This window comes from Ciona intestinalis, chromosome 5, assembly GCF_000224145.3.
Source record: "Ciona intestinalis chromosome 5, KH, whole genome shotgun sequence".
In the NCBI taxonomy this organism is placed as follows: Eukaryota; Metazoa; Chordata; class Ascidiacea; order Phlebobranchia; family Cionidae; genus Ciona; species Ciona intestinalis.
In genome coordinates, this window is record NC_020170.2 from 2911771 (window position 1) to 2927329 (window position 15559).

The 15559-nt window shown below is 31.0% G+C and overlaps 1 protein-coding gene across 1 annotated transcript; it reads left to right on the forward strand.

Annotated features, from left to right (window-relative positions):
- The first annotated feature begins 1547 nt into the window (after positions 1 to 1547).
- Positions 1548 to 15482, forward strand: betaTrCP (beta-transducin repeat-containing homologue protein). Its single transcript, NM_001032454.1, is given in 15 exon segments — positions 1548 to 1676; positions 1988 to 2089; positions 3126 to 3452; positions 3782 to 3890; positions 6409 to 6595; positions 7446 to 7536; positions 8181 to 8351; positions 10251 to 10336; positions 10896 to 11001; positions 11751 to 11894; positions 12476 to 12594; positions 13886 to 13996; positions 14354 to 14432; positions 14707 to 14831; positions 14938 to 15482. Coding segments are annotated over 15 exon segments (1866 nt in total). The 5' UTR covers positions 1548 to 1604; the 3' UTR covers positions 14975 to 15482.
- The last annotated feature ends 77 nt before the right edge of the window (positions 15483 to 15559 follow it).

Sequence of the window (15559 nt, forward strand, 5' to 3'; positions counted from 1 at the left end):
AGAGGATACATAAAACTTTCTCTCTTTAAATCATGTAACGTGCCCGTTCACTAGAGCTCATCTCTCTTGTTATGAATAAACGTTTAAAGGTTTAAAACCAAAGAGATTATTTAAACCATGTAAATATTTTGTATTAAAGGGCCTAAACACACCCACGTCACTTTTATTTTTTTATGGTAAATTCATAAAGCGGCCGTTTTATTGATTCCAAAAATACTTTGCTTATTAAAAATTGGTCCAGTATAGGCGGAGATAATCGTCCTCAAACAGTGATCTCTAGCGCTATCTTTTTTTTACTACGAGCTCCGTGATTGTGACGTAGGAACGTACCAGGCACGTGACTGATTCATTCGTAAAAGCGAAACCTGCGTTTTTTTTGTGCTTTTTTGCGTTTTTTTTGGTTCTCTCGTTTTTCGCTGAAAACACTGCCTCTCGCCTTTCTGAATGAGAGCGGCCACGCTTCAACAATTTTGTTACGTGTTTGTCACGTGGGTAGTACACTTCTCAATTTTTTTCGCCACGCAACTTTCAAATCAGTTTTTTGAATTTTACGGTGTTTGAGCTGGAATATCTTTGGTTATACAGAACCGATTAAAACAAGTAAGGTGTCGTTGGAATTAGAAAAACACACTCTATCGATTAAAGCGAAGTACATTTGGGGTGTGTTTAGGCCCTTTAAAGATCATTATGTGACATAAAGAAGTGACAAAATAGACTAAAACTTAGGAAAATACGTTAAAAACGCTAAAATATTTCGCTTTAAACGGTTTAGATTTTAAGAAAATGTCATAATGTAGAAATAACATTAACATCAGTTAGGTGTCGCCGTAACAAAGAAGGCGTATCTTTATGTATTTGTTATTTTAACACGCACCGTTTAAAATGCACATACACGTATTCTGGTCGCCAACTACATTTATCTTCTAGCCTGTGCGCACACACACACACGACCGGTCGGTTTCGAGTCTTGTGTTGCCGATACTGTACTTCGCAGAATCACCTAGGTTAATGTATTTTAGAATTCTTTGTCTCCGTGTAAAGGTTTAAAAATCGGAGGTCAATTAACCGGTTTTAGAAAAGTATATTTGTATAAAAAAGCAGTCGTTTCTCGTTTTGCAGTTCTCATATAGGCTGTTTAGTGTTAAAATCTTTGTTCAGTTTGGGTTTCAAAAACAAATTCGAAATGAAAGTTCTTGGTCAAGAAGTAATGACAGACAAATGCTGTTAGGTTTTGTTATAGTAGATTAGGTAATGGTAAAGCTGTTAAAATAAATTTGATTTATTTAGCCCCTCATTATTATTTCTACTCCTTAAATAAAAGGATATTCTGCCCATATATAATGTATGTTATTTACAAGTAAAAATACAGGTTTTAACTCTCTAGTAATGATTTTTATGTCACCATCTTAAAACACCGTTCTTCTACATAAAAAAAACATGTTTATGGTAAAAAAAATTAAGTTTGAATTTAAAGTGCAAAAATTATTTAACTAATAAAGTTGCCCTAACAGCTTGTAGGTGTGGTGTTTTAATTTACTTATTTTGCTGCATGATCTGTTGCAAAGCTGGTGGTAACGAACCGTAGACAAGCTACACATACCATTATGGACAGTGACCCTGATGATTGCATATTTGAGGGTGATGAAAATGAAGAAGTTATTGGCCAACAAAGAATGGTAAATATATATCAATTTATATATATATATATATATATATATATATATATACATCATAACAGCTCTTAATACCTTAATATATTGATTGTATTTAACTCCAATTACAAATTGTTGCCAATTTTAACTTATATGGTAAAGAAAAGTCAAGTAAATAACCACTCAAACACAAAATGTCTATCTATTAAAACAATTAGCCAATAAAAAAGCAAATTTGGTGCTGTATTATTCTCAAACCAAAACCTTTAAAAACAGATTGCCATTAAAATAATTTCCTGTTTTTTCAGCTGCTTTATGATTTATTTTGTCTTCAGGACTCCCCACAACACATGGAAATTGCCAACGGTTCAAACAACGACGATTCATCTAATGATGAAGTAATGGATGATAATCTTCCTGCTGCCATGATGATGCAGGTTTGTTCTTCTTATTTGGGCCTAAATCATGTTTAGATCTGTATATATATATAAATATATTCATTACAATTTCTAAACATCTTTCTGGATTGATAAAAAAACATTGAAATTAGATTTAGTTAAATTTCTAAATATCTTCCTTAGTTTTATTTTAATTTACATATATATATATATATTATTAGATTAAATATAATTTATAAATATATATATGTATCTATTTGTATTGAATATAAAAAAATTTAAATGAAGGACCAACAACAGCTGTTTTTTGGGTATTGGAAGCCTATAATTAGGTCAGATTTTCAGCCTTTTTTTCATAATTTGTCACCTAATTTTTATAAAATAACATAAAATATATGACCCACTTTTTTAAAAGGCAAATTTTAAAGGGTGCCTGCTGTTTGTGTTGCTATCTTTGTAATGTTTTGGATTGTAAATTAACAATTAGAATGCTTTTAACCATATATGGAATTGTGTCTAACAACAATTAGCTTTGTGAGTAAATGGTGGTTTGTTATTTTACTCGGAGTCTCAACCTAAATAATAATAACAGTTATGTTGATTGTAGATCTATAATGTTTAGATTAAAACGTAAATAACGGCAGAACATCATTTTGGGCTATGTTGTTATATTTGTTAGGAAAGTAGCCTATACTTTTCTCCCCATTTTTTTTATAAAACTATTTTTTTAGTTTTATACTACAGCTTTTAAATATGTCTATATATTATATAATATACCATCTATTTGTGAATATTAACTCCATTATTGATTTGTGCCACTGTGTCACTATCAGCAGAGGTTATTGATTAATTATTCCTTTATGTTGTTGTTGGGACAAAGCAATTTTTAATAGCTCATGAACAGAAACGTTAAAAAAATGGTTTAAAAAATACTTAAATAAATGTAAAAAACTGGAGAGACCTATGTCTCATAAAAATTGGAAAAACCTATGTCTCATTTTAAAAAAATCAAAATTTAGAAAATGTGACATCTATATCTCAGTTTCAAAAATTAAAAATACGCTTTATTTTACAGGGTGTACCTGTCTCTATCGGCATTGACAACCACCCTACTGCATCAAGCAATGTTTCCAACTCCAATCCCATGCAGCACCAATCTGTCACGCTCTCCATCCTCCCCGCCTCCCACAACATCCAGTCCTTACAGGATCGGATCGACGTGAGGAACACGAACCTCGACTCCGGGCCCATTTTAACAAACGACACGAACTACAACCCAGCACAGACCGTGCTGTCACCCAGACTCCGAAAATTAAGCCAGCAGCTGAGTTTGAGCGAGAATTATAAAAACGAGCGTGACTCTTGCACAAAGCACTTCGACACGTGGTCAGAACAGGAGCAGGTAATGAAAGATTGTAGAACAAAGTAAATGATCTTGCTGAAAAATGCCTGGTTTTACTTCTGGAGTAATAAAATGTAATCTAGTCGATAAAAGCTAACTTTTGACCGAATTTTTATATTTCTAAACCTATTTTTTACTTTTTATATTGAAATTTACATTGTTGTTTTTTTCCTAATGTGTCCAAAATACTGTTACACCGTTTTGAAAAGATAGCTCTCTTTTTTATTTTTATTACCAACTTCTTGTGCAACAGATTCCACTGCAGTTTATTGCTTGGTCTGTTTTTCAGTGTCTTATTTCTGCTGCTAAAAACATCTGTTTAAATTCAGGTCGACTTTGTGGAGCATCTTATCCTTAGAATGTGCCATTACCAGCATGGACAGATAAACTGCTTTCTTAAACCAATGTTGCAACGGGATTTTATATCAGCACTGCCAGGTATGGAATCTATATTAGATGTTAATTATCTTAAACCTTTAAAACATATATATACACAATATATAGCCTATATGTTTAGCTCTTTTTTGTTCTTTTTGGATGTCAAAAATTTTTTTGAGCAGTTTTAGATTTTTATTTGTAAGAAAAATTAGGTTAAATTTAGTAGTAAATTTATAGAGACATACACAAACTATAGAGTAATTTCATGGTCATAGACAAGGTGCTTGATGAAATTTGCTTTCTTGTTGGTTAGAAATTGCTGTGTTATTATGGCAACTGTTGTCTTTGTTGGTGTATTTTAACTACATTTAAAAAGGTAATTTGTCTTTTTGGTGTTTTTGTCTGTAATTTTTATTACTGAATGTAGCTTAATTTGCTTGTAAATATTTTATATTATTCAATTGTCATTTATTACTGTATTACGTGAAAGAAATAGCGTTAATGTTTTGTTTTCTGCTCACACGATTTATAAAAACAAAATCACGTCAAAAACAAAACAAGACGTCATTCTATGTCAGCTCGTTTTCATTTTAGAAAATTGCTGACCATATTTTCTATGCAGGTTTGTACGAAAAAAATTAAGTACACAAAAATTTTGCTTTATAAATATTAAAGGTTAAGTTTTAAGGTATATATATATGTTGGTTTACGCAAATGTCAAAATTGTTTAAGGTCAATCTCAATTTATGTATGCGTGGATTCTGAATTGTGTGTATGGATGTAGGCTCCAATTTCATTGAGTGGTTTTGTCTGCAATCGATTGGTATTTTCTAGACAAGCATTATCTTCTTTCCCTTTCATTTGTTGATTGACTAATATGAATGTGGTGTACTGTCTCAATCACAGTATTTGTTTTTGTAGTACTGTAAATGAAAATTATGCATTTGGTTCACAAATCTATGCTTTAACAGTATTATACCAGTTGAGATTTTAATTATTGAACCATTCGGTAAACTTGACTGTAAATAAGTAACCATATTTCAAGAAAGTTTAATTTAAAATATGTGTATATTATATTCAAAAGTTATAAGCCTACTATATTTGTAGGCCCATACAATTTTTAAACATAAAATTCCTGTATACTACCAAATAAAAGTGTTTTCAGTGCAGTCATTCATATATACCCTGTGTACTCCAGTAGTAGCCTATATTACCAAGAAGTAAACAACCAAAGTTGGTCACATAAACATAACAGTACTTTGTACTAGCATACAATAGGAGTCCGAACTTAAGAAAAGTTATCATACATGTTTGTGAGTATTTGTACTATAATGTAAAACTAAAAATGGGTTGTTTTGTGCTACATAATTGTACAGGCATTGCCTTAGTGTGAAAACAAGTCAACCCTATATAAATGATTGCTTAAGTGTAAGGCCACGGTAAGTGCGAACAAATACATGTCTGACTTAATATTTACCACAGTGACACTGCTATATGGTAATGTTGTTGCTTAGGGAACATGAATTTGTGGTTTGCTCGGTCATTTGAGATTGAATAAAGTTGTAATTAAAACATTTTAACTTCTTACAGAAAGAGATGGTTTAAGTTTTCAAACCAAAATAAATAAAATCGTGTTTTACTTATGGGCCGTCATGTTTATATCGGAACCAATCAGAAAATCTGTGGTTTATGCACCTAAATGAAGTTACTAATGGACAAAATCATTTGAAATATGTCTATCCTTAATGTATTGTGGTCATTGAAAATAATACATTGTAGAGTTACCGGTATACATTTACCATTCTTAACCATTGTAATTTAACACCAGGGTTTAATTTCCAAATAATGCTCGATGCTAATAAAGCCTGACATGAAGCAGATTGCTTTAGATTCCATTTCCTTGATCAATAAGTGCTAATTGATTCTCTAACTTTAAAGTGGGCAGTCAAATTCCTAAAGCAGACCGTCTGTAACATCAATACCCCTACAGACAAATAACAAACATTATCAGACTGATGACCAATATAAGACCATTGCTTGAAGGATGTTGTATTGTATTTGACAGCAAGAGGCCTGTAACATGTAGCGAATAAACATAAAGCAAAATAATGACGAAATATTTTAGCTGGGTAAATTTGGGGAGAGGGGGGGGGGTAAATTCTAATAACAGCAGTAGCCTATTAGACTAATAACTAAAAGTGTTTAAATTTCCTTTATCTTGTTTTTAACACCAAGGGGCCTTCTTACATGTAGCGAAAAACACAAAAATAACATTATTAGTCTGATGACCAAATATTTTTGGGGGTAATGAGCCAATTCTCGCCTAAATCTCATGTCTTGGACAAGAACCTCACTCACATAGAATAGAATAAAATGACCGAACTTGTTACAAAACCTCATGTGTTTTAACTTGTCTTTAGGTATTGGAAAAAATGATATCAACAGTATAAGACTTGACCAAATATATATTTGAGTGTAAAGGGTTAAATTCAGAGTCCTTGACAATGACCTCACCTACATAGAAAAAAACAACCAAATTACGACCGAAACCTTATGTGTTTTATTTTTTCTTCAACAGCACGAGGCCTTTCACATGTAGCAGAAAACATACTTACATACCTTGACGCAAAGTCACTCGGTGCGGCTGAACTTGTGTGTAGGGAATGGTACAGAGTTGTACAAGATGGTCACTTGTGGAAACGTCTTATTGAACGAATGGTCAGCACACATTCTCTGTGGAAGGGCTTGTCAGAAAGAATGGGCTGGTAGGTGTTAATATTTAATATCTATATATAATATATTTGTATAAATACATATATATGTATTTGTTATTTTATTAGATATTTATTTATATTATAGTCCAAGTTAAATGCTTTTAATATGGGTAACAGTTTTGTATGTTTGCCTGGTTTGTTTTCAATTTCCTATTATGAGATAAAGTAGTTTGACTATTCTAGATAATAACTATACAGTCATACACAACTGTATTATATTTGGCTGGTAATTGGTATAAAGTATTTGTAAGTCCAACTTGATGAGATAACAAGGAGTTTTACTTATTTTAGTTTCCATATAGTCATACGCAACTGTATTATATTTGCTTAGTATAAAGTAATGAATAAAGGCCAACTTATTTGTTATTTTTTTCTGTCAGTGTTTAAGGTAGTATTGTAGTTGTAAACGTATTAGGAATTTTTCATTTTAATTTGTATAGCCTATCAAATTGAAAGCATTTTCTGAAATGGTCATATGATGCTGAAATGGCTTGATATGCAATTAACTACTTACATTACTTAGCGGAACTTATTTATTTACTTATCTCATTCATGTGTAAATTGTAGTTTGTATATTCTATTCCCAATTTGAAACTGTATCATAAAAGCATAACACTGTTCTAAATTGCCAACAAACCACAACAATAAATTAACAATCACAAAATAACCCCTGCATTTAATAACAAGCTATATAAATAAAATCGACAAATTAATCCATTAATACGCCAACCAAGGACATGTGATAGCTAACAGTGAACTGTAAGCCACCTTTTGTAAGATCAACATTCTCCATTAGCTTGATAAGCCGTTCCGCAATCAAGCTATCCATTTGTTGTTATAGGGGCCAACATTTGTTCAAAGGAAAGCCGGAAAATTCCGTTCCAGATTCATTCTTCCGCAGCCTATACCCTTCCATAATATCTGACATTGAGGTATATTATTATTATAATAATATTAATATAACAAGTAACAACTTTCTTTGTCTCTTCGATTACTGTAGCAAAGATTTAAGAAATATTTTAAACGAAATATCAGGATATTGCGGCAAAACAACGATTAATAAAATATGCTTACAGTTAAAACATATTTACATTTAGTTGGAAGAATTAATATTGTGTGGATGTAATGATTATATTGGTCATATAATTGCCTTCTGTTTTTATAATGTATATATTACTGTATATATATATATATATATATTATATATATATGTATAATGTATATTATATTTAAAGGGCTGTTACTTTTATGTGTTGACAGAATTGAATAAATTAATAAATGTTGACTAGCTTGAGAGTGGGTATACTATTACTAACTGTTATATTTTATAAGTTGACCCTTTGACTTTCAGTTCATATTTAAAAAAAAAAGCGATCAATTTTTTAAGCTCAAATAAACACAAAAATAGTCTTAAATTGTGTTCTCCTAACCAAATATTTTTAAGTGAATTAACTTTACAATGATCCAAATCATTAAACACATAAACGGTAATATAAATTGTTTTCACCGTCATAAAATTTTGAATTTGCCCTTCACTGTTTCTTCTAATTCTCATACAATTCTCTTATCATTCTAGAAAATTGAGTCTAACTGGCGATGTGGCAGACATGACTTGAAACGAATAATGTGCCGAAGTGACAACAGTAAAGGTGTATATTGCTTACAATATGATGATGATAAAATTGTCTCCGGTCTCCGTGACAACACGATTAAGTTATGGGATCGACGCACTCTTGAAAATACAAAGGTGAGACTGGTGTAATGCATTTATATTCTGTTTCATAGCATGTGATGTATAAAACTTAGCAGCTTAAGTTTACTTTTTGAGTTTTTTCTTACTTTTAATTTTTAGTTTTTTTAGCTCACTTTTTAAGTTTTTTTTTTATTTTTAGTTATTAGCTTACGTTTAGTTTTTAGAGGTTTAGCTCACTTTAAGTTTTTAAACTCACTCACATTTCTTATTTGAATTATTTTGAAAAAGTGCTCTTCATATTTCGCAGCCATACCGTTCAAATATTATACTAGGCCTAAATAAGAGGAAAAATAATTTTAGAAAGGCTAGAATAAATACATTCTTTCTCGCTTTTGCCACATAGTTTAAATAATGGAAATTTTATGGCATTAAAAAGCCTTTAATGTTCACATAGTATAACTCAGGTTTACCAAATAGCGTTTCATCATAAAAACAACAACAATATAGAAGTAAATGCCAAAAAGTTATATTTTCTATCATACAACATAGAATATCCACACACCCATTTAATTCCCTTACAAAATTTTCATGCCTTTTTTTGAACATGTTGTCCAAATTTAGACTTATCCTATATCCCCTGACGATACACGTCCTATAAGGCATTGATTTTTGTGTAGTTTCCCACCCTAGAATTATCCTGTGAAATCTGGATTTCGTTTTTGTGAATTGAGCTAATCAATAATTGATAATGCAATGCATACCGTATGTTTCAATGCGGAAATACTAAACCTGCGTTTTAAAACCAAACAGCAGACGTTCTTGGCGGGATTTTATTTTCATATTGACGTTTTTGTCAAAAGCAGCAAATTATTATTTTAGTCATAAATCTTATACAGTAAAAATTTAAAAAAATTATAAATTTGAAAACCCTTGAAAAATAATAAATATAATATAGTAAAAATTAAAATATTTATCAATTTAAAAACCCTTGAAAAATATAAATATAAATATATATATAAATATAGGCTTATAGTAAAAATATAAAAATCCCTAAAACATTCATTTTTGGTAAGTTTGTTAGTTTAAAATAATTTGAATATTTACTGCACAATTGTTCTTCTATATATATTATGTGTGTAATATCAGATGATGAAATGACAAAATGCACAGCAGTTGCCACTCAAGCACGCCGTATTCGATCAGTTCTACTATATATTTCTTCTATAATCTATATATGGGTGAGGTCTTACGTCAAGATACATCATGAAACTTGAAATTTGGTCCAGAGTTTCCATTACTCCCTGCCTCTATATAACATGGTACAGTTTCACATTGGAGACATGTTTTCCCATAATCCCACAAATAAATCTTGGTTGCTTAGCAGCCACTACCAGTTGTATAAACACACGCAGACATTTCTTCTGTTTATTGGGATTTTAATTAGAAATTATGTCAATACTGAATATTACATAAAAGTTAGTTTAATCATGTATATATGTAATATTATAAAACTACTTGCTATATTACAAACCATAACCACATGTCCACATACAACATTATTATATGTTTTAAAATGGTATGTGTTTGATATTTTTGCAAAAATCCCAAAAGAAAAATTCCCCAAAAAGAAATCACTCACAAAGTAACATACATGGTAACTTGTAAGTTGGCACAAGGTGTGGCTTCTGTTGCAACGACTGTCGTTTTCGGACCACTCGAAGAAAAAACAAGTTATATTCATAATGAAATACTTGAAATTTGCCATTGTCAAAAATTAATTATGTTTTAAAATGGTAAATTTGCCATTGTCAAAAATTAATTATGTTTTAAAATGGTAAATTTGCCATTGTCAAAAATTAAGCTTTGCTTGCAGTCTAAGATCTAACAAGACATGATCAGGTTTTGTACCAAAATAAATTTCCCAGCATTAAATGTTATTTACTTTGTTTTTAGGTCCTAACTGGCCACACGGGGTCAGTATTGTGCTTACAATACGACGAGCGTGTCATAATCACTGGTTCATCAGATTCGACAGTGAGGTTTGCACTTTTTAATATTTTCCAATAATAAATTTGATTAAATTGTGTGGTAATCTTTTATATAAACAATTTTAGCAACCAAGAATTCTATACAACTGAATAATTAGTCTTCCTATGTTATTTTATATTATTACTATCAAACTGAGATTCTTTTTTGTTTATTCATTACATTTTAATATTTTTTTATTTTAAATTTTATTAAATTATAGGGTAACGTAATTTGTGTATATGGAATCTTAACATTAGGTCTTGCTTATTTATTCCATTATCATTTCTTTTTTTCATCAATTCTTTAAATAGCCTTTTCTGACATTAAAATCACATAAAATCTATCCCATTTTAAATGCTTAGTGTTTTATAACAAAATGCCAAACATTTCCTTTAATCTGATACCGTTTTTCTGAAACATCTATCAGGTTCAATTTTTCTAGTTTTTTAAATTAAGAGCCTTTGTGGTTTTCGCGTGGGTTTGTGTAATTGTTGAAGCGTTCTTAAGCCCAGCCTAGCTCTGCCTGTAGCAATGGCCATGCATTATTGAAAACGTGGTTTTGGTTGGCAGGGTGTGGGATGTAAATAGCGGTGACCTGGTCAACACACTTGTACATCATTGTGAGGCAGTTCTGCATTTAAGATTCGACAATGGCCTCATGGTCACTTGCTCTAAGGTAAAGAAAACAGAATATTTTTTAATATAGTAAGGTGGGGAAAGATGGGACCCTTTTTTATTCTGTTTTCTGGTCTCATTTGGTAGTAAACAATGAACATTCAAAGAATTATAAAACCATATGGTCACGACTTCCATAGACCGTTGTTAATTGTTTAAAGCACTATCCGGATATTTGGGTATTATGTATTAAAGGTTTCCCGTCTTTCCCCACCCTACTGTATACATTAAAATACCCTAAATCACTTTTGATAGTCAGGTCTTGTTATTCCAACAATTTAAAATAACCTTGAAATTGCCACATTACAAACAATACTGTATGTAATGTGAGAATTTAATAAATAAATAATATTTGCCATCTAAATATTGTTGTGGCATTCCAACATTAACCAACATAAATGGTTTGTTCACAAATAATGTATGTGGTCTCAAGTACATGTAAAACTACAATACTGGTTAACATGTTAAATTGCCAGCTAATGGCAAGCTGTTTTCTTATGGTTGAAAATATATGTTTTTTTGCAGCAGAACTGCTATTGTGTGTATTATTTTATTTATTGTTTAGTTATTTAATGAATTTAGTCAAATATAATTATTAAATGTCCCCTAAACTTGCCAAATTATTCAAAGTTTGACAAAGGAATAAATAATATGATTGAAAATAAACAGTCAGTTCAGGACATATTTATATACTTGAATATTCAGCCAACATAAATGAAATGAATGTTTTTTAAATGACCATATATATAGGACCGTTCGATTGCTGTATGGGACATGGTATCAGCTAAAGAGATAAACATGAGGAGAGTATTGGTTGGTCACAGAGCTGCTGTTAATGTGGTTGATTTTGACGACAAATATATCGTTTCTGCATCTGGGGATAGAACTATTAAGGTAAGAGTTTTTGTTTTTGTTTAAAATGGCCAAAAATATTGTTTTTTTGGATGTTTTTTTGATAAAACAGTTTTTCTTGTCAGTTTTAATAAAAAGATTTTAAACTCAACACCAAGATTTTGTTTTGTTAAAAACAAACTAAAATAGTGTTTTTTTCAAGAATTGTTGATGTTTTTAGGTAAAATACAGATTTTCTGGTCAGTTTTTATACAAACATTTTAACTTCTGACATTATTGAAAAAAGGTTTTAAAAAAGTGTTAAAAATGAAGACTTACGTATCATGTGTGGACTAAATTACTGTAATCTGTTTACAACTGTTCCTTTANCAAATACTGTTTCATTGTTATATGCTATACATATCGAACGGAATTTATCACAAATATATCCATATATAATAGAATACTTTTAAATGTCATCAAAGAACCATCCCACCAACCTAATCCTTTTACCATCCCCTAAAATCCGCTTCTCTGTTTAAAAGTGGTCATTTTCTTCTAGTGCGTAATTTAGTGGCAATAAAACCAGCCTTCGATTCGAGGCTTTGGAAATCCTAAAATAATCCCTTTGTACAACTTTCCAGGTGTGGAACACACTCACTTGTGAGTTTGTGCGAACACTCAATGGACACAGGCGTGGCATAGCGTGCTTGCAATACCGTGACCGCCTCGTAGTTAGCGGTTCTTCAGATAATACAATACGGTAAACAAACTTTGTAAATGATACGATATATAGTACTGTACATGCATTTTAAAAAGTTATGGTGCTTATATGTTTCAAAAAATATATATTAAAGTTTTTTGCTATTTGTCACATTAATTCGGGAAATAAACTTTGTAAATACACATTTGATACTTAGTACTACTACTATACATGCCTTTTAAAAAGTTAGGGTAACTACAAATTTTAAATGATAAAAGTGTATGCCTGGAGATGTAAGTTTTTTTGCAATTTGTCACATTATTCGGGAAATAAACTTTGTAAATAGATATTTTATAATTAATATTTTTACTACATTGGCCTAACTTTTAAAAAGTTAGGGTAACTATAAGTTTTAAATGATAAAAGTGTATGCCTGGCGATATTAAACTTTTTTTGCTAGTTGTCACATTAATACTGTAAATAAACTTTTGTAAATAGCTATTTGATGCTTATTATGCATTTATACTGGGCACTCATCGGTACCCTGATTTTTCCAGGGTATTTACGCCTATCTTGCATACCCATGTTAGGTGCCTATCTGTGTACAGGCATTATCATACAGACTATTATATCATTGCATGGTCTAATTATAATTTGCATTCTCAGAACAGATGTCTATTTTAATTATTTATTCAATGCAAATTAAACAGGGACTGCTTTCAAACTAATTGCCTTGGACCGTTATTATAACATCATAATGCATATTGTTCAGCACATAATTATCATTATCTGCCTTTTTCTATTTTGAAAGAATGGCATAATTGCAGTTTAACATCACATTAATTGCTGTATAAGATAAAGCCCTACATTGTAGTTGAATATCTAAAACACACATTTACAAATCAATAAACACATCAGTAATATAATATTAATTTCATAATCTGTGTACACATATCTTTTTAATATCCCTTTTTTATTTGAAAAGCTGTTTTTAACCCCCAACTGCTTAGATTTTTTAAACAAGTTTTATCAATTGGGCGGGCATAGGCGCCCCAAAAAATCTGTAATAGTTCGACATATTTCGGGAATCAAAGTTTATTGTGTAACTGTCAAAGTTTATTGTGTAAATGCTGTTTCTGTTTGACACTTAATGGCAATTGCTTCAACCCAGTGATTGCTTATGGCCTGTCTGAATTGTCAGCCATACAAATATAAAATTAACAAAATAATTACCCACAAAGTTACAGTTCGAAAGGGGGCAAAACGCATATAAAACATAACACCGCTGTTAAAACTGCCATTGCCTGCTAACAATAACAGTAATTTATATTTATTCATTCATTCCTTCCAGATTATGGGACATAGAGTTCGGTGCGTGTCTTCGAATATTAGAAGGTCATGAAGAGTTAGTTCGTTGTATTCGATTCGACAACAAACGAATCGTCAGTGGTGCATATGATGGGTAAGAACATTTTCTATAAATTTTGGAAAGATTCGTATCGCAGAAAAAAAAAAAAAAATTTGCAGAAATTGATATATTTTTTTATGAAGTATTCCTAATGTTATACAAACTTATACTTTTCATGTATTTTTTAATCATGGTTTTAATCAAGTTAACAGCTTTTTTAATCTTACTTATTTGTATTATAATGAGATTGGCCCAAAAAATAGGTATATACCTACTAATTCAATTTACCTTAATTTAGATTCTTCTAAAATTGCAACATTGCTATATTTCTTTAATGTTAAAGTTGTAAACCAATTAAAAACCTAAAAAATAGTTACAGCTACATATTAATGTGATTGTTTATAATAACAGGAAAATCAAAGTATGGGATTTACAAGCTGCCCTTGACCCCAGGTCACCATCAAGTACATTGTGTTTGAGAACTTTAGTTGTAAGTTTGAATATTTTTAATCATTTTTTGGAATTTTCTAAATTACATGAATGATGTATATAATAGGGTGGGGGAAGCAGGACACCTTTAGCATATAATATTCAAATATCCTGATCGTGTTTTAAACAAATAACAACGGTCTATGGGAGTCGTGAGAATACTTCAATTGATGTATTTATTTAAAAAAAATTGTTTAGATTATTTTACATAGTTCTAAAATTTCAGTGTTTCCATTTAAAAAAACTTATCTTAACCACCTGTTATATTTTTACAGGAGCACACTGGCCGTGTTTTCCGACTTCAATTCGATGAGTTTCAGATTGTGAGCAGTTCTCACGACGACTCTATTCTAATCTGGGACTTCTTGGACGTCCCACAAGCTCCCACTGAAGCCACCAAGTAATTTCCTACAATTTTCCAAAAATATTTCCCAGACACTGTCTAGTTATCATACGAAAAAAAGTTGAAAATGCAAAATTTTGAATTTTTTTTTTTCAAAATTTAGGTCTCCAAACCGGACGTACACTTATGTTCAACGGTGACATAACTTCGGCGCAAAATTGACAATCCCCATGTCTGTAGCAACCTCACATTTTCTTTGAAGCTTTTCTTGTTGTAGCTTGAGCCTAGCTCAACACCCTACAAATGAAATCCTTTGCCCCGAAACATAAAATTAATCCCAATTTAAATGCATTTAAAACTAAATTGCCGACAAAGCTTTGTAACTCAATTGCTTTCCATTACAACTTTTCCTATTCTCTTGGCTTCTTTTTTTCTTTCTTTTCTCCTGCGAATATTAAGATCTTATAAGAAGTAATATAATTCCCTTAAAGTACAAAGTGAACCTGCAGGGTGCAGCTCAACGTGCACGAGTTGCACGGTGGACACGAAAGCTTGTGTAACTGCAAGGCCCACAGCACCCACACGCCCCCTGCTGTTAAATCAAACGCTTTCAAATGGTTTGTTACTTGTTCGATTTTAGGTCGCCCACCAAACGTTTGCTATGAATACTGTACAACGTTAATAAATTTACCGGCTTTTGCCAGTTTATTTGTGTAGTTTTTAAGAGTGTATTAAATAGGCAAGATAATATCTTTGGATTTAACTAATGGGAGAAATCTTTTGAA